General features: G+C 35.8%; 1 protein-coding gene across 1 annotated transcript in view; it reads right to left on the reverse strand.

Moving 5' to 3' along the window:
- Window positions 1–2,036: 2,036 nt before the first annotated feature.
- Window positions 2,037–21,871, reverse strand: part of LOC150100320 (sarcoplasmic calcium-binding protein-like) — a 37,396-nt gene continuing 17,561 nt past the window's right edge. Inside the window, exons 3-7 of the mRNA XM_090402879.1 lie at window positions 20,340–20,392; window positions 15,195–15,308; window positions 14,640–14,772; window positions 7,801–7,898; window positions 2,037–2,465 (exon numbers count right to left, since the gene is read on the reverse strand). Of these exons, the coding sequence (XP_090259005.1) occupies window positions 2,298–2,465; window positions 7,801–7,898; window positions 14,640–14,772; window positions 15,195–15,308; window positions 20,340–20,392 (566 nt within the window). The 3' untranslated portion in view covers window positions 2,037–2,297. The remainder of the gene's footprint in view (window positions 2,466–7,800; window positions 7,899–14,639; window positions 14,773–15,194; window positions 15,309–20,339; window positions 20,393–21,871) is intronic.

The raw sequence follows: 21,871 nt of genomic DNA on the forward strand, positions 1-21,871 counted from the left end.
TCGCCAATACATGAAACCCGTGATCTCCATCTGGCCCGGCTCAGGTAAACGAAGTAACTGTCCGTCTGCCGAGCACTACGTCGTTCGCCTTGCATTTACAGCGCCGTGATATCCGAGAGCTATAAATGAATAAATAAAATAGTGAAAGGATATCAATCGAGATCGTGGGTGAAAGGCGGGAGTAAACATGACTCTCATTGAGATGAAAGTCTAGACGTTGGATGGAGCTCTGGTTCTGCTAGTTAAATAAAGCCCCTGTTTAAAAATTCTTGTCTGAAAGTCAGGTCCGGTGCACCTCTCTTTATAGAGGATCTCGTAGGGAATGCCGAGTGGCTCCTCCTAGAAACGTGGAATTTGTCATCCATCCTGGCGTACATATGCGTCACACTCAACCAAGGCCACGTTTGATGAAAGAAGGTGGGAATACCCATAAAGGCTCTCACCGTGCCTTTTACGCACGCAAACGTAGAGATCTACTTTCTGACACTTTTACGATTGTGGACTCGATGATACGACGCGTCACAATAATCGACTCTATTAGTGATACATTGCTAATGCAATCCTAAAAAGGATCAATGATCATGTGCTTGGCAAAATAATTTTCAGATAGGTGAGTGTTCGATAGGCCGAATCCGCGGCAGCCGTGACCTGGCGTTACAAAAGTGTCGGACTCCATTGCTGCACGCATATGGCTGAACTTTATAAGAGTCAATTGTTAACTAGATGAATAACCATGTCATGCTTCACATGCATTGAGAACTTGAACGCCTTTAGAGGTCTTAATGTTGGATTATGACTTAACGCTTCTAAATCAGAATTCCGTCTAGCCACTGTAACAATATCGTTCGTGCCTCTCGCGTTGAAAGGCAGCGATAGCCGGAATTGCTTTCGTACTGTTCCTAAACCGCGCCATTCAGGTATGACGTGCCGGCACCAAATCATCCGCAGACTACCTAGGTACTGGTCTGGGTGTCGTGCTTCGAAGAGCAATCATCATCATCATGCGATCTATCTCGCGACTCATCCTCTGACTCAGTGCGCGCGCACACACACACACACACAAATTGGCTACAGAGACTATGTAGATGGGACTAATTGATCAGAGCAGCTTTAATTAATAACTGCAACCTATGTTGCGTAGTCTTGAAAGGCCATTGAACTTAACATATAAAGAGAAGACGAAGATTATTCTCTTAAGGATTTCATCTGCTCGTTGGCTATTTTATTTACTTTCAGGAAGAAAAAAAAACCGACGAAATGTAGCTTAAAAAGCAAAACTGCTGAATCTGCCAGTTTTCTTGCCTGAGATGATTTTGTAGTTTCTTTTGCCCTTACATAGGGAATAATACTCATAATTTAGGACTGAAACTTTACCATCCTGCACATATTAGAAGTAGGTTAGGTACACTTGTGTCAGCAGCATTGCACGTGGTATAGAAATCGCCTCAATAGTCAGTCCCCAAACTAGGCACCAGTAGATTTTTGGTTGTGAGGCTATTTAAAGTCCCGAATGTACCTGAGCAGCCCATATTCCTTAGCGGATTTAAAACATGCCATTCCCGGTAGTGGCTTGCATCCACCCGTATATGTTCCATGCTTCTGTAAATGGCGTTCGTACTTGCAGCATTACTTGTGCTGGCAGATACGTTGAACAATTACTGTAGTGAAATGTAACGTGTTTCCTGAATATGAATAAATAAGTTTTCAGTGCCATTCTGTTGGTCATCAGAATGGCTGCTGTTGCCCTCTATCGGTGAAAATTTGGACTAAACATTTTCCCCGCCATTTTCCGATTTTTAGGAATTATTGATTTATTTACAAATTTATGGGATATTCAACGAAGGCTGTTCCCGACCCATGTTTCACCGAACTATGGGCAGGAAATCGAAGATAATTGGTATTGGTAGACGCATGTCTATACGTAAACCACAGTATTGTGTGTATGTATATACAGTATATAGTGAGATGCAACAGTGTTCTCTTTCCAAGAGTATTCTTCTTTAGTGTAGAGTAATACAGAAAACTGTCAAGATATATTCAATTACATATAAAAGTATTCACTTTTTTTAATGTGTTGCTAATACAACAATAATAATCTTAAAACAGATCTACTAAATTTGAAAAATACAATATTTATGTATATATTACCGTGTACTGGCAACCGAAAGTTGTTGCTTTCCTAGGCTGGTTGTCGTCTCGTGTAAAACGTGACTGAAAGAGGAAAGCAACACTGACTCGGTGACCAGTTTACATTGCCACAAGAATTTCATCTGAACAATAAAATATATGTACATTTGTCATTTCCTTTTCCCTGTCATCTTTTCTAATTCATCCATTACAGCAGAATCAAAAGGTCCACAAATATACTTTCCTTTGCTATCCACATCATGTGACACCCAAAAGTCGTAGACCAAATCTCTAAAACGATCTGAGGTCATTGCGTTTCCGTTATTTCGGTCTTCATCCTAAATAGTAAAAAGATATAATGTATATACAATGAAAACAGTACAGTGTGTGTGTGTGTGTGTGTGTGTGTGTGTGTGTGTGTGTGTGTGTGTGTGTGTGTGTGTGTGTGTGTGTGTGTGTGTGTGTGTGTGTGTGTGTGTGTGTGTGTGTGTGTGTGTGTGTGTGTGTGTGTGTGTTTTCTCTCGCATTTTTCCGTTTACAACTAGTTTGGCACCAAAATGGCTAAGGTCAAGGGATCAGTGTTTATGTGTGTAAAGGTGAGTTCTCTCGTTTTATGGTTGAAAGAAGAAATGAATTGTCAAGAAAAAAAACTCAGTCAGAGACTACAAAACAGTCACTATTTTGGTTTCGTATTTTTATTAGAAAAATTTGGTAAAAGATTTTTTTGTTCGATCAAATTCGATCAAATTCAGTATTTTGAATTTTTATTAAACTTTATGAGGCAACGCAGTTTTGTTATAATTTGATAATTTTAATGGAAAAATGTATTAAACATGATAGTAACAGTTCGTTCATGAGTGGAATTTAATAAAACTTATAAATTTATTTCATAAAAACGATATTTAGGATCTCTGTTAAACTTAATATAGTTATATTATGTTTGCGGACGATGACCAAGTCAGGCTAAACAAAATATGTCTATCGTATATGAGCCAGTAAATATAGAAATGATCGGAGATAATCATAAAAACATGTAAGTATCGTCATAACACTCATGTACAGTGACCCATGAATTTATCACAATTGAACCTAGAGCACTGCAAACATAACTGATATACCTAATTTCGCAACTGAAAATGGGTTTATGGAGTCGTGGTTATTCTTTGAGTCTCATGAGTCCCATTCACGTATACTACGACGGGACCATGAGCATTTGTTCAAATACATATATATTTTAAAATGGGTAAGTCCACTAACGCCATATTCCTCAAACGGCATAGATGAGGCCTTTAGTCTTAACCTTTTGAATGTAGGAGTGACCAGTCACAGACAGGTCACTCCCACATTCAAAAGTATCAATGACGTTTAACGAGCATCCAAGAAGAGTACAGCAGAAAATTGCTGGCATCTTATCCCCAACCCTAACCCTATAAATTATCTGAAATAGAACCAGTCGATTGAGTTTTTCGGAATTGAAAACCGGAGTTTTAAGGAGGAAACCCTACTTGCCCATGCTAGTGAAAGACTAACTCGGAACCGATCGACTTATAAAAATTTCTAGTCAGTGACCAGAGGATATTTCTTTGGGTGGCCTATCGCTATGGATGCAAATGTCATTTCCATAGGGATACACTGGCTTGTTTAAATCATACTGTTCACTTCGTCTTGTAGGATTTAAATGTATCGTATTAATCATTAAAATTTAGATGTAATTTAGGGCTCGCCGAATGAAATTAATAATTCGAATCAACAAAATGTCTTTTTTTTATATATTGACCCATTTTTATATATCAAGCTCCTCAAATAGTGCAGTTCGTACAAGCAAAGGAAAATGTGGTCTTTGAATGTAAAAGACTTAAGCTCGATTTTCGTCATGATTAGTGGAATCTTTATTTATATGAACGTTGACAACTGAGGGGAGTCATCAGATCTTACACACTGAACAAAAGCAGGAAACATATTCAAATAGTAGATTGTGTAATGTGATGTGAATTATGCAGCATAACAATAATAATTGCGGTACTGACAAACCTTAAAGCCTACAATCCGTTCAGATTGGCTTTCCTAACAATACTTTTAGGATACAGCGATCTTATGTTTTAAATATACATATCGTATAAATTGCCTGTATTCCTTTTGTGGGGATTGCTAGGTTGCGGGGTAAAAAAAATCCGCTTTTCTGGTATAAAAAAAAAAAACTCTTCCATTGCCATCTAACTCACCTTCAATTTAAAAGCCCCGATAATGGTCCTTCGCGTCCTATTATATATATATATAATATATATATATATATATATATATATATATATATATATATATATATATATATATATATATATATATATATATATATATATATATATATATTTCGACTGGAGTAATGAGATTATAGTATAATCTCATTTCAACTGGAGTAATGAGATTATACTATAGGGATGAGAAGCAGCTACATCCATCAAAGTGGAAACATCAGCATGGTTTGTATTTGTATAAGTGTTTTCTATAATGTTTCTATACGTTTTTCTTATCCAAAAATTATAGTTCTCGTGAGCGAGTAATTTTATGTGTTATTTAGGGATACCAAGATACACTGGAAAAAAATACGGGACACTTATGACTGAGGGTGAAAGTTTAGTATGCGCATCCATCACATATGCCAGTCTTACAAAATGATTCTAACTTTCCAAGTGTGTGCGTGGTAAGGTTTACTATGCACACACACACACTTTACTAAGTATAAGTAAACAAATAGTAAACCAAATTGTTAGGCTGCATATTTTCATTAAGCCATAAGTCCCTGTAATGACGGACAGCGATGTTTGTAATAGAATAGAAAATGTAACTCATCGATTTTGTTATTCAGTCTTCAACTCCAAAATACAGGAGAAAAAGCTGTCTCGAAGAGTTTTCTCGGGACAATGGGACGCATTGGCCAAAACCTGGAAAATCCCGTATTTTACGGGATGTCTGAGATCCCTAGTGTTATTAGAAAAACAAGTTTTCCTTGTACAAAATAAAAGGGCTATATATAAACATTTAACCATCTTTCCTTATCAATCGTAATGCTTAGCTTTTCTATTTTGATATCTTGTGTCCTGAAGCTCCTTCCACTTAATACTGTACATTAGCAATCTTGACATACGATATTACCACAGTTTCCTTTATCTTAAAATACATACGTATTGCATCGCACTTCTAAAGCTTCCTCAAGGGATAGTGTAGGTTACAAGCAATAATACCAGTGATAGACAGTGTATCACATTTTCCATTTGAAATTCATCTCTACCCTTTAATATTTAAACGCAGGTTCACGCGCACTTCGACTGCGATTTGAACTGCCAACTGCCCTACTTTATTTAAAACAGTTCTACTTTTTTTAAATAAAATCCAAGTACGACCCCAAATTTGTACTTTTCATATCCTACAAAAATAATATAATAATAACTAATCATGGGTATGAAGAATATGTAATAATTATTCTCTATAATAGAGACAATAGACAATAACTGAGGTATAGAATTATATATACCTCTACAACTGTGTTTACTGGTGCAACTTTTTGGTTGAAATTACCTTATGTAAGCAATGTCATCACTAGTACATCTTTTTAATATAAGCCTTTTGCTGTCATATTATGATAGTATAATACAATATTTCACAACCAATTTCTTATCAATAATTTTCTTCCAAATAATTAAATAATTGTGAGATCGTCAATATAGTCAGATCTGGCATTTATCTAATAGGGCATGACTAATTGTGTTACTCCAACTACGTCTGGCCCTCGAATCTTTTCTATTATTTTAGCTATTAAATAGTGGTTTGCTATTCTTTCTATCTTTTGTCATTCTACTCAAGTACCATATCATCTTAGATGAGCCTACTTACACATTTTTCAGCTTTAATAATGTCAAATTCATTTATTATATTTTAATTATTAATATGCAGTCATTGATTCTGTCTATTTACTTTTCTAATTTAAGAACTCTCCTATGAGTTAGAAATAAAACAGTTGATCAAAGGATTCCATCAATCAACTGTTTGAATTTCTAACCCAACTTTCAGATTTCCACGTTAAAAGATGAGTGATCACTGTTTAGTGTACACAACTAAGACGTTCCTATGTTTTCATTTAGGGTTTGCTTGAGATATCCTGTACAGATTTCTCTGAATTATCTTTCATCACAATAGTAATCTACAAAGTTTAGTTAGAAATTGTCTCAGTTTATGGTATGAGACTTAATGAGTACATTGGGCCACTCCTGACTCGCTTTTCATCATCTGATCTTTTCTTCTGAAGAAACTGGAATAATGTAAAATATGGTATTCATGAGATTCGATCTACACCCTCTGTTCAAAAAGAAATCGAACTTTTAAAAGAAACTAGTGGCACCACCTGTTGTATCTTTTTATTGTCGAAAGCGGCAACCTTCATTAGTGTTGTCAACTGTTTATGGCATTTGTTTCATTAGAAGCCGTGCCAAGAATGACAGCGTGTTTTGACGAACGGTCGGAAAATGAGTTTCAAACAGAAAGCTGCGATTGACGTTTGTGTTAAACTTGGTAAACGTTTTATCGAAACGCAGCAAATGCTTCAAAAAAGCACACAGTGATGAATGCTTATCCTGTACTCAACTTTACGAGTGGTTTAAGCGTTTTCAAAGTGGTCGTGAGACACTTGAGGACGACAAAAAGCCGGCCGTCCAAAAACTGGACTGCGCGAAGTTAATCCAAAAAGTGCGTGATTTCATCAAAAAAAAAAAAAAAAAAGTGAGGTTTATTGAAGATGAATTGGGGATTCCAAAAACAACTGTGCATAACATTTTGACCGAGAGTTTGGGCCTTCGTAAATTGAATTCGCGATTTCCCCACAAGTTGATCGACGACCAAAAAATGTATCGAATTGAACACTACAAGGACCTCATTAAAACCGCTCGTAAGAACTCAGATTTCCTTGAAACGATCGTTACTAGTGACGAAACCTGGTGTTTTGAGTATGAGCCCGAAACAAAGCGCCAGAGTGCTGAGTGGAGACCACCAGAAGAGGGGGCATCCGAAAGAAAGTCGCTTGGAGAAGTCAAAAGTAAACACAATGCTGATTTGTTTCTACGATTCCAAGGGCATTATCCACAAAGAATTCGTTCCGCCTGGCCAAACGGTCAATGGTGAGTTTTATCTCGAAGTTTTGAAGCGATGGATAGCGAGAATTCGTCGCGTACGGCATGAATATCGGGAAGACCGACCGTTCGTCAAAACATACTGTAACTCTTGGCACTATAACTCGGCTTCTAATGAAACAAATGTCATAAACAGTTCACACAACACTAATTGTTGTGTTGTCGAAAGGTTGCCGCTTTCGACAACAAAAAGATACAACAGGTGGTGGTGACACTTTTCTTCTATTTTCGAAAAGTTCGGTTTCTTTTTTGGACAGATGTGTATATAGAAGAAACTGGTTAAATGCTCAAAGCCTTTCAGAAGAAAGTTTTATCACAAGGAAGAATATTTTTAACTGATTGCACAATCCTGGCGAGCAGACTGCTTCGTCTGTACTTCTTAATCTAAACTATCTATTTATAATTAGCAAGAAGAAGAAGAAAAAGAACAAAAAAAAATTAAAAAACATAACTATATTACTATGCATGGAAACTATTTCATATATGATGTACTTACATTCAACATGAAAGTAAAGCATTCCTGTGCACGATTAACATCCATATTGTGGCTCGCCAAATATTTCTTGTAGTCTTTTATGCAAAACAGGCCATCCTCTAAAAAAAAAGCCCAAAATAAAATTACTTCTGCCTTTTAGGTGTAATAAATATCTTTCCTGAAATTCTCAATTATATACTAGATAATTTGGGATTTGTAAGAAAACATTTGTCAGTTATTTTGATATTTACCAAAAAATAACTACATTTTCGAAATGATTATTTTCCGACTCATACAAAAGTAATAGATAATTGATTTTTCCGACAGATAGATTATTAATAAATTAAAATTTAAAATAATAATTGAAAAATAGACATGGCTAGTTACAAACATATGCTATCAATGCACAGAATTGGATAACCTAACTTTGTCATCGCTCTGTAATGAAGTACCTTTGAAAATACTTCCTCTTTGATTTACGCTAAATAAAAAATGGCAAAACACAAAAAATGTATACTAAAATTTTTAGTGCTTTTCTTCATGAAGATTAGAGTGGACACTCATCTACGTAAGAATGTTGATGACGTCTTCTTCAGTGATGATAAGGATACATTTGTGTTCCATTCTTCAGTGACCTGGGATAGACTTCCTTGTTCTCTGTGATAGTGATACTTGAGGAATAATGTGCTGCGCAGTTTCATGCGTATGCTCTACTTGAGGTTTTCCATAGAATGAGTGAGTGATAGATGATCACTGTTTCTTGTGTGTTTTAGATGAAAACTGTAAATGATAGCTTTTGCAGCAATGAAAAGGTAGTTGCATGTGCTGTATTTCTTGAGATATATGTGTGCAGTAGATACAAGTTGTCTTCTAGGCTGTGAACAATTGCAGGTAATGGAGGCAATGTTCAGAGCATATGTGATAACAGCTGATTCAGGCAGGTCAAGTAGGTGTGCTCCAGTGTTTCAGAATTTTTCAATATTTTAAAATAAATTTTAAATATTTTTGAATAATTCTTAAATACTCTATTTTCGAATACTGTGCCGCGGTGTTTAAAATAAAGAATGATAGAAAGCAGGAGCGAATGCTGGTCTTGAAATTCACGCTAGCTCTTGTCATCATTCAGGGAGTGAGAGGTGTGATTGAAGTCTGATTAGCGGAATAATGAATTACTGACCATTTAAAACTATATATTTAGAAATGTATGTACATTTAATCATACATATACAACATTTATTTTACAAATGATATTCTATCTTTTTCAATTTAGCTACTTGAATACAAATTCTACCCTAGAGTTCTTCTTTATGAACTGGTCAATAACATCGTCATAAAAAGTTGGTTGTAACTTAATTTTTCCAAGCAACACGCACACTTGTAAAGGCTGGCTGAAGCTCACTGGGTAGAGCTACTTTTATTGCGTATGGCCCGTGTTTAAGACGACGTGAAGGGAGCAGAAATGGCTATGCGTGCGCATGAAATCACAGCGCTGCAGCAAGGACCTGGAAGCTCCTACAACCGAGCAAGCCAAGGTAGCTTTGAGTAGAAGATCAAGCATCGGCCTTCGATACACAACACAAAGCTCAATTAGTGCCAGGCAAGCTTAAGACGTCTTCTGCCCCTACAAAAATAAAAGCCTAAATGGAATGCTTATAAATATTATGCATGCATTTATTAACAATTAAACATTACTTCTTTCTCAATTAATGAGCTTGCGCAGCAAGCACGGAGAATTCGCCCCTGATAGAAAGCTTTGAAGATATCTGGATAGGACAGTCGTTCGTCTTGAAACAAAACAAGTCTGACGAAATTCGAGAGCTGTTGTTTGCTGGCTGAATACTATTTTTGATATTTATACAAATAAATGCTCTTTTGCATATTTAAGTATTCCAAATGGTCACTTTTCGTGTTAAAGTAGCTTCGCTGCCTGGTCAGATTACTTTAAATTATTCCTATACGAATTTAGCGGTTTTCGTTAAACCCATTCTCGATGAAACTCTTGAGATCTTCAGCTGTCCTCGGTTTATGCACAAAAATTCTGACCATGCAATGAAAAATGTCTCACTGTTAAGCTGGTGAAAGAGGAAGATTGGATATTTATGTAGCATTTAAATTTTCGTTGCATTTCAAGGGAAAGTGTTCAGCACTCAATTCAAGAAATGTCTTTCAGTAGATTTTCCCAGTTTGTTGCACCGTTACCTGTGCTACTACCGTATTTTCTTTATTTCTTACTGATCATGCTCTGTCATTTCTTGGGACAACTAAAAATGGTGGCGTGCTTTTCAAATTTGGCCACAGTCAATTTTATCTATTCAAATTTGGAAATCTGAATAGATAAAAAAAGATTTAGAATTCTCAATACAACTTTTTTTCAGTGGTCACACCTTTATAGAAAGTTTTTGCTGTAATCTTCATTGCTTTGAAAGCGTATTTGGTAGAAAGAAATTTATTGTTACACACGCATAAATTATCTAAAATGTATTATGTGAAAAATAATTTCAAAAAAGTAAATCCTCTAATAAATCCCAAAATGGAGTCGGCGGCTTGCTGTCAGCACTAACTTTTGGAGAAATCATCGGACAACCTGTCTCCATCTTTTTTCATCGCCAGGGTTGAATGGGTTCCCCTAGTACAGTCAATAAGAGGTGGTGTTATCTATCATTTAGCATAATCTATAATTATCACTACACCATCATCAATGATGGAGTAACACCATATTATGATAGTACTACATGACAAGTTTACATTATTACTAATTTTCTGTCGACAATGTCCCTCCAAATTACTCCATTATCTCTCAGAATTCAAGTATTGTCAGATGTTATAATTCGGCCTTCTAAGGTACTTCTTACTGCATCAATCCATCTTCATCTTATATTGGATTCTTTTTTTTTCTTGCCTAGTAGCTGTGCACTTCGCAACCATATGCCTGGAGAAGGAGTGTCCTAGGTTCGATTCCCGTCGGAGACGTGAGGAGCTGAAGGATCTTCCTCAGTAATAGCCAAATTAGCCGGTCTTGGGCGTGGACAGCAGGATTTTTCCCAAGTTTATCCTTGGAAAATTTCCCGCAAACAGGCAACCGGACCCGTGAACATATTGGATACAACCATAGGACAGACGAAGAGAGAAGAGGAGATGGGCGCCATCTGTCTTAATTAGATATTCATGGCTCAGCGATGAGTGACCCAACGGTTCTCAAGGATTACGGGAGAGAATAGGACAATATATGAAATGTTTTGCTTGTTCGATAGGTTTCATTCTGGATGCATGCAACTTATATATTAAATATTCGCGACTATTTTCATAGTCTTCATCTTTTTATTGTTGATTTTCATGGCAACTTTCGTTGCAGCAGTTATTCGATTTAGTTAAGGAATCATGTAGACTTTAACTCTATTTATATAGTTATATTGCCAGCCTGGTGGGCAGAGTGGTTAGCGTATCCGCTCTCCAGCCAAAAGGCTGTGGGTTCGAATCCCGCCGTGGGCATGGATGTTTGTGATTGTCTGTGAAAGTACTAGTGGTAGTGGTAGTCGGCGGTAGATAGCGTTGGTGTTAGATGATGAAAGTTGGTGGAGTAATGGAGGTGATATAATAATAATAATATCATCATCATTTGCGTACAGTAAACAGCTGAGATTAACATCTCTAATTTTGATATCGGATTTGATTTCGCTTTCTTTCATAATCCGTCCCATATACAGGGTGTCTCAAAATTCATGCAAGAAGTAATTTTGATAGAAAACACAGGTTTTTAATTAAAAATTGTAATTTCTTATTGATTCATAAAGTATACAGTATAGGGTTATGCATGGAATAGCATATCGGGTTAATGGCCTCCACGGCTTTGCTGGCACACACGCACTCTTTTGTCGAAATTTCTCATGACCGTTTTGCATAAATGTGGCTGAATTTCGTTGATACAGCGCTCAATTTCCTCCTTCAAGGCGTGGGTGGTCGTGGGCTTGTTGGCATAAACCTTAGACTTCAAAAAACCCCAAAGAAAAAAGTCCAGCGTTAAGTCACATGATCTGGGCGGCCAATTCTGATCCACCAAAACGGGAAATTACACGACCAGGAAATGACTCATGCAGTAATTGAATTGTTTCTCGGGCTGTATAGCATGTGGCACTTTCTTGTTGAAACCACATATCGTTCACATCCATATCTTGCAATTTAGGCACAAAAAACTGGATTATCATGTCGCGATAGCGAGCACCATTAACTGTTATTGCCTTACCAGCCGCAGTTTCGAAGAAGAATGGACCGATGATGCCTCCAGCCCAAACTCCGCACCAAACAGTGACACGTTGTGGATGCATTTGTTTCTCAACAATCACTCGTGGATTTTCTGAACCCCAAATGCGACAATTTTGTCGATTAACGAAGCCATCAAGATGAAAATGAGCCTCATCGCTGAAGATGATTCTGTTCGAAAAATAAGCATCCACTTGTTGTTCCATAATCCATTCAACGAACTCTCTTCGCTGTGTGTGGTCAGTAGGCTTCAGTTCTTGAGTCAATTGAACTTTGTAAGCATAAAGATGCAAATCTTTTGTGAGAATACGCTGTAGAGAGCGTCTCGAAATGCCCAATTCAAGACCACGGTGCCGAATTGATGTTCCTGGACTCTCAGCAACACTCTCACGAACTGCTTCGATGTTTTCTTTTTTTCTTGTTGAACGACTTGTTGAAGGACGGCCAGAGTGTATAAGATCACTAATTTATCCAGTTTCCTTGAATTCTTTAATTAATCTTTTCACAGTTGATGAAGTTAAATCACTATTCCGACCATGTTTTGTACGAAAATTGCGAACTGTAGCTGCCAAACCTTCATTATTTTTAAAATATTGCTGAACAATGAAAATGCGTTGTTCTTTCGTGTAGCGCTCCATTTTTAATAACCCTGAACTGTCAGCTGTCACGCTGTCTTTTTTTTCTCGTTGGCAACACTTTACCGCACAAATGGCGCTAAATTTAAATCTTGCGTGAATTTTGGGACACCCTGTAGATTATGAATAACAGTGGAAATAATGTGTATCCTTGTCTTGCATCTAATTTTATATCAAACCATCGTGTACCAACTTTAGTTCTAATTGCTAATTATACCTTGGCTATGCACTGTTCTGCAAAATGCTCGTTTGCACCACACACGATTTTAGTGTTTGAACAACTTGTCTGTTGGCACTTTTTTCACATATCTTTTTCAGATCTACAATCTTAAATACAGATCCATGTTATATTCTGATGCTATCTGAACTTACATCTTTAATGTTGTGAAATGAAAATTTGACTATTTGCCTGAATCTAACTAATTCTTAACTAAGTTTCTTTACACAATTTTTCTTAGTCTCTTTTCAATTATGCTTCCATGAATCTTGCGGAACACTTACTAGGGAATCTCCTTTGTAATTCTCACATTCAGCTTTATTTCTCTTTTATAAATGAGAACCGTAAAACTCTAATACAACCATCCAGAATTCTAACTTTTGACCCTACTCTCTGAATTATGTGCAGTGCAATCCCTGTAAGACTTTTCTACCTCCATCTCTGAGCAGCATTTCTGGTCATAGTCCACATTTCATGTTTTTGATGCCCCTTCCTCCTTTAAGTATTGAGATCTACTCCAGATTGCATTTCTCTTGAAGATATCCCACCACAGTTGGTAGAATATTTAGATATGCGTTCTTTTTCAGGCTTTAATTTCTTCACTCCACCACAAAGTTGGATTTCTCTGTCCTTCCAAACAACCTCATTACATGCCCCCTGACTGAATCAATCGATTTTTATCAGACTTTGTCATTGAGATACTAAGATTTGGTTCTTGTTTCCAAACTCTCATTTTCTTCTCCAACCATATGTGTATATGTTGAATCTGCGAATCACCTTTTAAAGCTGCTCAGATTGATTCTTTATAAAACTTTTGCATATATCTTTTCTTTTTAATATGAAATTCTTTTTTTTACTAAGAATTAAATGGTGATAGTTTCCTCTTTCAAATCGCCTAATGCATACCTTTGTGTGCTGAACTTGGGTAACAATATCGCTATAAACGTTAACCTAGTCAATGATACTTTTCTCATTTCTTGCATATTCTCTCCGCGTGAATTTATGCACATCTTTATGTTGGAACATGGTATTAATAATGATGTATCCTGAACAGAAATCCATCAGATATACTTAACATTGATTATTTTCGCTATTTTCTTCGAATTTTACCAAAACATTTTTGTATGTCTCGTATTTATTTTCTGCTCTGCTGTTTAGACCTACAAAATGGACTAACTTTTACTTTATGTCAGTCCCTTTTTTAATTCCCTAAAAATCCCTCCACTTATTGCTAAGCAGAACCTTCTGTGGGTTCGTAAACAAAAATCTCATTGTCAATTCTTCACTTTGACCTTTGTCTACATCACTCGTTTGAAATCTCCTGCATTTCAAGCCGATTATCTTCATGTATAGTGATGAATACTACACTCATGTTCCGAAACATTATAATCACTTACTTAGTAGCGTGTTGAGTCTCCTTTGGTAGAGATAACCGCAGCTTGCACTCACCTTTCCATTGATTCCACTAGATTACGGAAGATGTTTTGAGATATTTTGGACCAACTAGACAGAATAACGTCCAAGAGGTTAGCGACTGGGAAGCACTGCCGTCGATCGGCGGATGCTGTGCTCCACATGATCCCTCAAATGTTCGTTGGGATTCAAATCAGAAGAATTGGGTGATCAGGGAAGAGAGAGAGCACATTGAATGTTTGATCAAAAGTCCTGATAGGGTCCTCTATACATCCTTTACAAGGCTAAGAATAAATGTGTCTTAATATTTGAAACCTTTCGAAACAAATAAAACTTACTGTTTGCGTCCATAGTTTGAAAGAAAAGATGTAAATAAGTCTGTAGAAAATCTGGTAGTTCTTTGTGTGTCTTCGTTGATTGTCCTAAATTGTTAAAAAACTTTAACCACTCATCAAACTCTACTATGGTGTCCTGTAAATAAATGAAATGTCAATTTAATTTTTAAACTTATTTTGTATATCTAACCATCTTATTAAATGTGAAATCAAAATTACATTATATTACAAATCAAGTAAACAGATATTAGATGAGTCGTGAAAAAATTTGGGATATGTGGAAGACAAATTCTTCATATTTTTTCTTATTTTGATTTCTTATTTTTTTAATCTTTTTATCGATTTTCATTTTGCGTGAATTTTATGTGAATAACGTTGTCATAAGTATTCAAATATGCTTCTCATGTTTATGATTGATTTTTTCTTTTTGTAGTCTGCAGTGGTTATCGCATATATATACACATGGAAACATTTAATTTTTGAACAAAGTAATTGCGTTAAAATTATAATTCTCTGTTGCGATGCACTAAGTAAAGAATTGGATGATCAATAAATTACCTTATTAAAATCTGCATGATGTGTGAGCTCCTCCCACCATTTGGCAAAAATGGCTTTCCATCGGTCAAAAACTTCTTTTTCCATTTTTCCTCTCCTCTGGATTTTTGTGTATTTCTTAAAAATATACAAAACATAGTTTTTGCATCACCAAATATCACTACATATGAATTAAAAGTACAAAATATAAATTAATTTGGGGAAGGAGGGGTATTTATTTTAGGACTAGCTGAAAGAAACTTTTTTTTTATGAAAAAGTTGATAATATTTTAAGCGATTTTGAACGAGAACCCAAATTATACTTGGTCTTGGACTAAATAAATATTTCAACAAGATTAGGAAAAGAGAGGGGAATAAACACTTATTAAATTAAGAAATCCTGTTTGGATACATGATGTATATTGAATACCCAACTGGAAACCATACGGAATCTATTGGTTATGCATGATATATAGATTTTATGAGTGTATTTGCTTGTTATTCAAAGAAGCATGATCATTTGACTGATGTTGTAAATGTTTTTATTCTTCTTAGATCGTCAATTGTTTGTAATCTTTCTTACTGGCATTACAACAAACGCCGAAATGTGAGACAGCATTGTTTTCTGGAAGATGTTACTCAATGGTTAAATTTAACAACCTTTCTTAAAGTATATCTCCAACGGAAACTTGCAAGTTTCTATCAAGGATTTACATATAAGATCCAGTGCCATGTTTATAAATGCTTACGACTTCAAATCAGGAGCAGTGACGCCTTTCATAGTCAATTAACTACCTACACAACCAGCTTAAGAAAGGATTAAATATATTTTTAATATGATAAATAAATCATGTATTACTTTTTGTTCCCCAAAGGAAACAGGGGGGGGGGGAAACTGTGTTGATCACTATTCATTGAAAATCGGTAAGGCTGCAGGTCTCCACTTGTACTCGTCACGGATAATTGAGTTCATGATTACCGATGATTTTTAAGAGTTAGGAAAGGGAATAAAGTAGACAATTGCGGCTATCTCGTGATCCCAAACTCTCAGTGGTATTATGGTCTGTAAATAGTGCGATCCGTCAATTTTTCTGAGTTGCGAGGCTAAAAGTCGTTTTCTTCTTTTTTTTTTTTTTTTTAAAGAAGAAGCTTTCTTCTTCTTCTTCTTTTTTTTTTTTTCCAAATGGAAATCTTGAGTTGAAACCTGAAGTTTCCACTTGAGATTTCAACTCAAGAACAAGCTGAAAACAACTTGTTCTTCAGTTTAAAAAAGTTCAAAAAAGGCCTTGAAAACTTCATCTAACTGGAGACTGGAATACAACGACTAACCACTGGCTTCATGGAACCAGAAACATTGCCACAAGGCAGCAAAGATACCATTATATAGATATTTAATGATCCACACATGAGAGAGAGACTGTAAAACCTGTAACACACCAGTGCCATATGTGAGTAAATGAGTAAATGATCAGCTCTAATGGTATGTTTCTTGAAGAGTGGAGGATGTGGTCCTTGTTGAGAACTGCTATGAAGACAGTTATATAGAAACGAGGTAGCTGAAGATGAGAAATTCGGCATTTGGAAGCGTGTTTGTGAATGGATGTTGACCATCAAGCGTTTTTATAGGCTTTGAATAAAGTGAAGGAATAGTGAAAGCCAGTTTAGCAGGAAAAGAGCCCATGAAAATACCAATAGAAAAAGGCATAACAGGTAAACAGAATGCCCCTATCAGAAAGAAAGCGTTCTCTTAATAATAAGAGAATGATCATTCCCCCATCAAGATAGAGCGCACTACACCAAATGTGAGAAGGGTACTCTACGGTTGTTTAGTAAAGATTGGTATAGTTGTATAACTGATATGAATGTGTGATTCTTTGCTCAGAAAGGCCTGAAGTGTAAGTCACTCAAAAAGAAAAATCGATCTTGACTGGAGATGTGAATATGATCAAAGATACGGAGAAATGAAGTGAAGTGGGATCTTTCTTGCGAAAAAATAAGACAGGACTATGTTTTAGATGCATTAAATTTCAAAGATTGATCCACTATCTTGGATACTGGCAAGGAGATAAGGGTTTAGGACATTGCACAATGTCTGCATACTATGAGGTTTGTCAAATGAAGATGAAGAACAGAGTGTAGGGTCATCATCAAAACTGATGACCTTACACTCTGTTCTTCATCTTCATGAGGTTAGTGAATGAAAGTTATTTGTATGTGTGAGGAAGAACATGGGCGAGTAGGGAACGGTAGGATATTTGAGCACTGGGAAGAAAATGTGAAGAAGGGACTATTCTGAATAACCTGTGTGAACTAGGAAGGAAATTGGTTATCTCATTGTGAAGGTGGAAGGAAGACAAGATGTTAGTTTGGTAAACAGTCCTCTCGAACTGTCGAAGAAAGACTTACGATTGATTCTAATCACCAACCATAAGAACTTTTTCTGAACCTATTTTTTTTAACCATTCCAAATTCCCAATTAATCCCACAACTTGGCGAAATGGACTTAATATCACCCATGAGTACATAAAAATAAACTAGTTGACATTAAGAATATTGTTTTGTTTAAATCACTTGGTAAATGAATTTGGACAGCGCTGATTACTAAGAAAAATATAATAAACGTTAAAGTAATATATTTAACTAGTGTAATTATTATATTGTAAGGAAGAAAAAGCGTTACAGGAAAAAATGGTGCGTATGTTTTGCAACAAAACTTAAATTTAAAATCTATGCCAAATTTAAATATTTTAAATAGTATATAACTTTAAAATATTAATATAATAAATTTAATGGAATATAGTACTTTAATATAAGAAATGTTAAGTGATTTACGATAATCTTAATTCATCGTTATAGTCTTATTATAATAAGGATGAAATAATCCATTTTATTAGATATTATACAGCTTATAGCTTTGTAATTTATTGTTTTTGTAAATGAATAAAATTCATTCACAAAAACAATAAACAAGTATCAAAATTTATGATACTCGAACAGTCCTGTTCAAGTATCATAAAAAAAAATAATAAAAAAAATAAATAAGCTAATCCTTAACTTATTGAAGTGTTTCGTGTAATTACTTTGGTGCCACAGTGTAACTTGACAGTTTATTTTCAGTTTCTTGCCGATTAGTAATTGCTCCTAGCACGTGGTTTTGTTAACAGTTGAGAAAGAGCTGTAAATCGATGTCACTATTTATTTAATGTGCAAATTTCATTCTTATTAAAAAAAAAGTAAGCAATCTCCATTAAGAAATAATCACATGGATTCACATCTTTCAAAGTTATTTACAGTTTCACTGGAGACCGCTCTAATCGTTAATAAGCTTCCAAAATTTCTAACATTAAACTAATTACCGAAAGCGAAATACTTCACTAAATATACGCAGTTCGAATTGACTCCACTGTTTATTTTTGGAGAATACTGTAGTTAGTATAGCAGTGCTGTGAGACAGTAGCGCACTCAGGATTTAATATTTGGGGTGGTGGGGGGGGGGACCGAGTTGAGTAGACAATTTGAGGATACACACTACGCATCGCATACGACCTATGACTGAACATCTGCAATGATCGCTACTTCATAAGTGGTATAGAAATAGAAGACACGACACAACATAAATAAAAAAAAAAAAAGAATTTTAATTAGGAAAAGATTTTTGGAAAATTTTCTAGCGTTTCTTTTCCTTTTTCTTTGGGGAAGGGGGGAGGGGGCTATAAAAAAGGTGTATCTGGGAATGTCTGTTGTACAAGGAGTTCATGCATCAATGATTTTGATGCATGAACTCCTGATGATACAATGGGAGTTGTTCAAAGGAGGAAGACAAAAATCATAGTTATAGGGACGAGAAAGTGTTTCTGCTAGATTCGGTTTTGCATCGCGGATTAAATCTTTTTAACAGTTGTTAGCAAAAAAAAAAAAAAAAGTAATTATTTTTTCTTTAATAGCAAAGGGATAAGCAGAGAAAAGAAAGTGATTATTCCCTCTTATAATCCCCCCCCCCCAAGTCTCTTTATATAAATGCTCAGTTCTCCAACACCTTGTTATTCTACAACGTGAGAAGGCGGCATTCTTTTATCCCTTGTTTTTGGAAATAGGTAAGCAGTCGTTCTCCATCTGTTTCCAATGCCACGATTCTGCGATGTGCTAAACGAAAACGCTGCAGACAAAACTGCTGCCATTTCGTATCCTAAGTACGATTTACTATATGTACCAATGAGTTATAATGGTTTAAAATTAAAAACTTGAGATTTTTTTTTTTTTCCGGCGAGAATATTCCTATGCCAAAGATGGAATAATCTGAAATCGACGGGGGAAAAGGTCACTTAAAGAACTTATAACATATGTCATGTAATTACAGGGGGGGGGGGAGAGAAGCTACAGTTTATAGTAAAAAATAATATGAGAGAATCACAAATATTTGGAGAAGCACACCAAAGAGAAATCCTGGATATTTCAGAAAGCACAGAAGGATAAGACACAAACAACAGGATACCAGTAGAAATTATAAAGGCGCAGTAATGGAGTTAGTCTGATTTGATTGGAATTAGTAAAAGCTAATAGCTATGGTTATTGTAAATTATGATCGAAGCAATTAATACTGTGGGGAGGTGCGTAGCTTGATTTGATTGGAATTAGTATAAATGAATATGCTTTTGTAATCGTTTTACCTGTTTTGAAGGATAAAAAAAAAAAATTCAAGTTTCCAGTAAAGGGGGGAAGGAACCTCTGGCCGTGTTCTCAGGTGATTTACCTATATCGCGTGGTGAGAAATTCAAGTTTTCAGATGGGGGGGGGAACTCTGGCATCTCCGTGTGAAATTGTCTCACGTATTATTTGTGCTGGAAAAATCCTGCTAAAGATTTCTTGCATCTTAGACAGGAATCGAATCCAGAGCTTTCCAGCCGAAGGAAAAATGTCGCTTCTGAGCTATTGAGATACTTAAATATAAGAGCAGGTGACAAATTTTTGTACAGAAGACAGCGATGAGGGGAATGGAATGCATTGCCTGAGGAATGCAAAGATTCCGCAGTACAAGTATACGATATTAGATACTGCTTCTTTTAGTTTCACTTCCTTTTAACGAGTTACCTGTGCGATGATTTTTATTTGAAATAATACTATACTATACTATACTATACTATACTATAATAATAATAATAATAAACAAACCTCTGCTAGTAATTGAAAGTCCTCCCATGTTAACACTCCATCGGAATTGGCATCTGAAAAATAAATTGGTATACATAAATAAAATACATAAAATACTTCAAAATTCTTAAAATGTCTTTGAAAATATTACTTGGCTTTTGTTTATAGATAATAATTACACAGACTCGTGTCCACATAAGTTAATTACGAAGAAGTGAAGAACCATACAAAACCGCACGAATTTCATTTTGTGGTATAGTGCTGAATAAAACGTGCTGGAGAGAGATAGAGAGAGAGAGAGAGAGAGATACTACGAGGTTTTATTCACCTTCACACCCTGTTAATCCCTCTCCATCCAATGAGACCAAAAGGGTAATGTACACGAAGTCAGAAGATCCCATGATCACACATGCGGGATTTTCAGATTGTGTAAAAATAAATAAAATAAAAATAAATATAACCGTAGCTCGCCTGCGATATTACTATTAGTTTATAACCTTTAGTGGGTGAGAGAGAGAGAGAGAGAGAGAGAGAGAGAGCTTGCACTATATCCGATTTCAAGCTGTAAGAAGTTCCAATAGTGCAATCTTACTGTAGAATGTCATTCTGTCTCTGTGGATAACAGTACCATTTGAACACGAGCGCAACAGTTGGAAACGATGGACAGTGTCAAAAGATAAGCATTCAAAGCCTGGTATATTATGTTAATGATAGACAGAACCAGTTGTCATTTGAAATTGCTGTGACATGAAACTGCATGCTAATTTTGCAAAGGGAATTCATCACAGAGACTCCTTCGCATGACTGGACATCATTAACCGCTGCTTTATTCATAAACTCCTCCATAATCTCTTATCTAGTCAAAGCAACGACTCTTACTGTTAAAGTAAAAAGTAGTAAATAGTGAGCTAAGAGTACTTTTCCACCACTTACAGAGGGTAATGTAAAGAAACGAGTTACGTCATGGTGTGTAGGCGTCCCTCACGAACACTTTGACAGGATGCGTGTGTATATATATATGTATATATATAAAAAAAAAAAACATTTTCGGAAATACTGGAATCGTTTCCTGTCATCACATTTTAGACAGCTGTAAAGTGACAGAATTGTTTTAAAAAGGACTAATATCAGAACTGCAGCGACCATCTTCAGCTGCTAGCGAACATTGCTGGACCATAAAAGACGTAACTGCGTCTATTAGAGAGCAAAAGGAAAGGGTGAAAGAAATGATTGTTGTGGCAGGTACGAATGATTTGAAAGGAGATAAAATGGAAATGATAGAATACCTGAATGAATTGTTTGAGGTAGCAAAAGAAAAGAGTGAGAGAGTTAGAATGATTAGTCTTTTGCCACGGTATGACAGTGAAATGTTTAAAAGGAGGGCTATAATTGCGAATGACTTTATGCGTGGGTTATGTATGACGAGTGGTGTGGAATTTGTGGATGTGTGGAGTGAGTTTGATGGGCGAAAGGATCTATATAAGATGGATGGTTTGCATTTGAATGGTTACGGTGTAAGAAGACTTGAGAAAGTGTTGCTGAATGTAGTGGAT

The sequence above is a fragment of the Typopeltis vanoorti genome, chromosome 13 (genome assembly GCF_054136105.1).
Source record: "Typopeltis vanoorti isolate ZY-2024b chromosome 13, IOZ_Tvanoo_1.0, whole genome shotgun sequence".
NCBI classification, from domain to species: domain Eukaryota; kingdom Metazoa; phylum Arthropoda; class Arachnida; order Uropygi; family Thelyphonidae; genus Typopeltis; species Typopeltis vanoorti.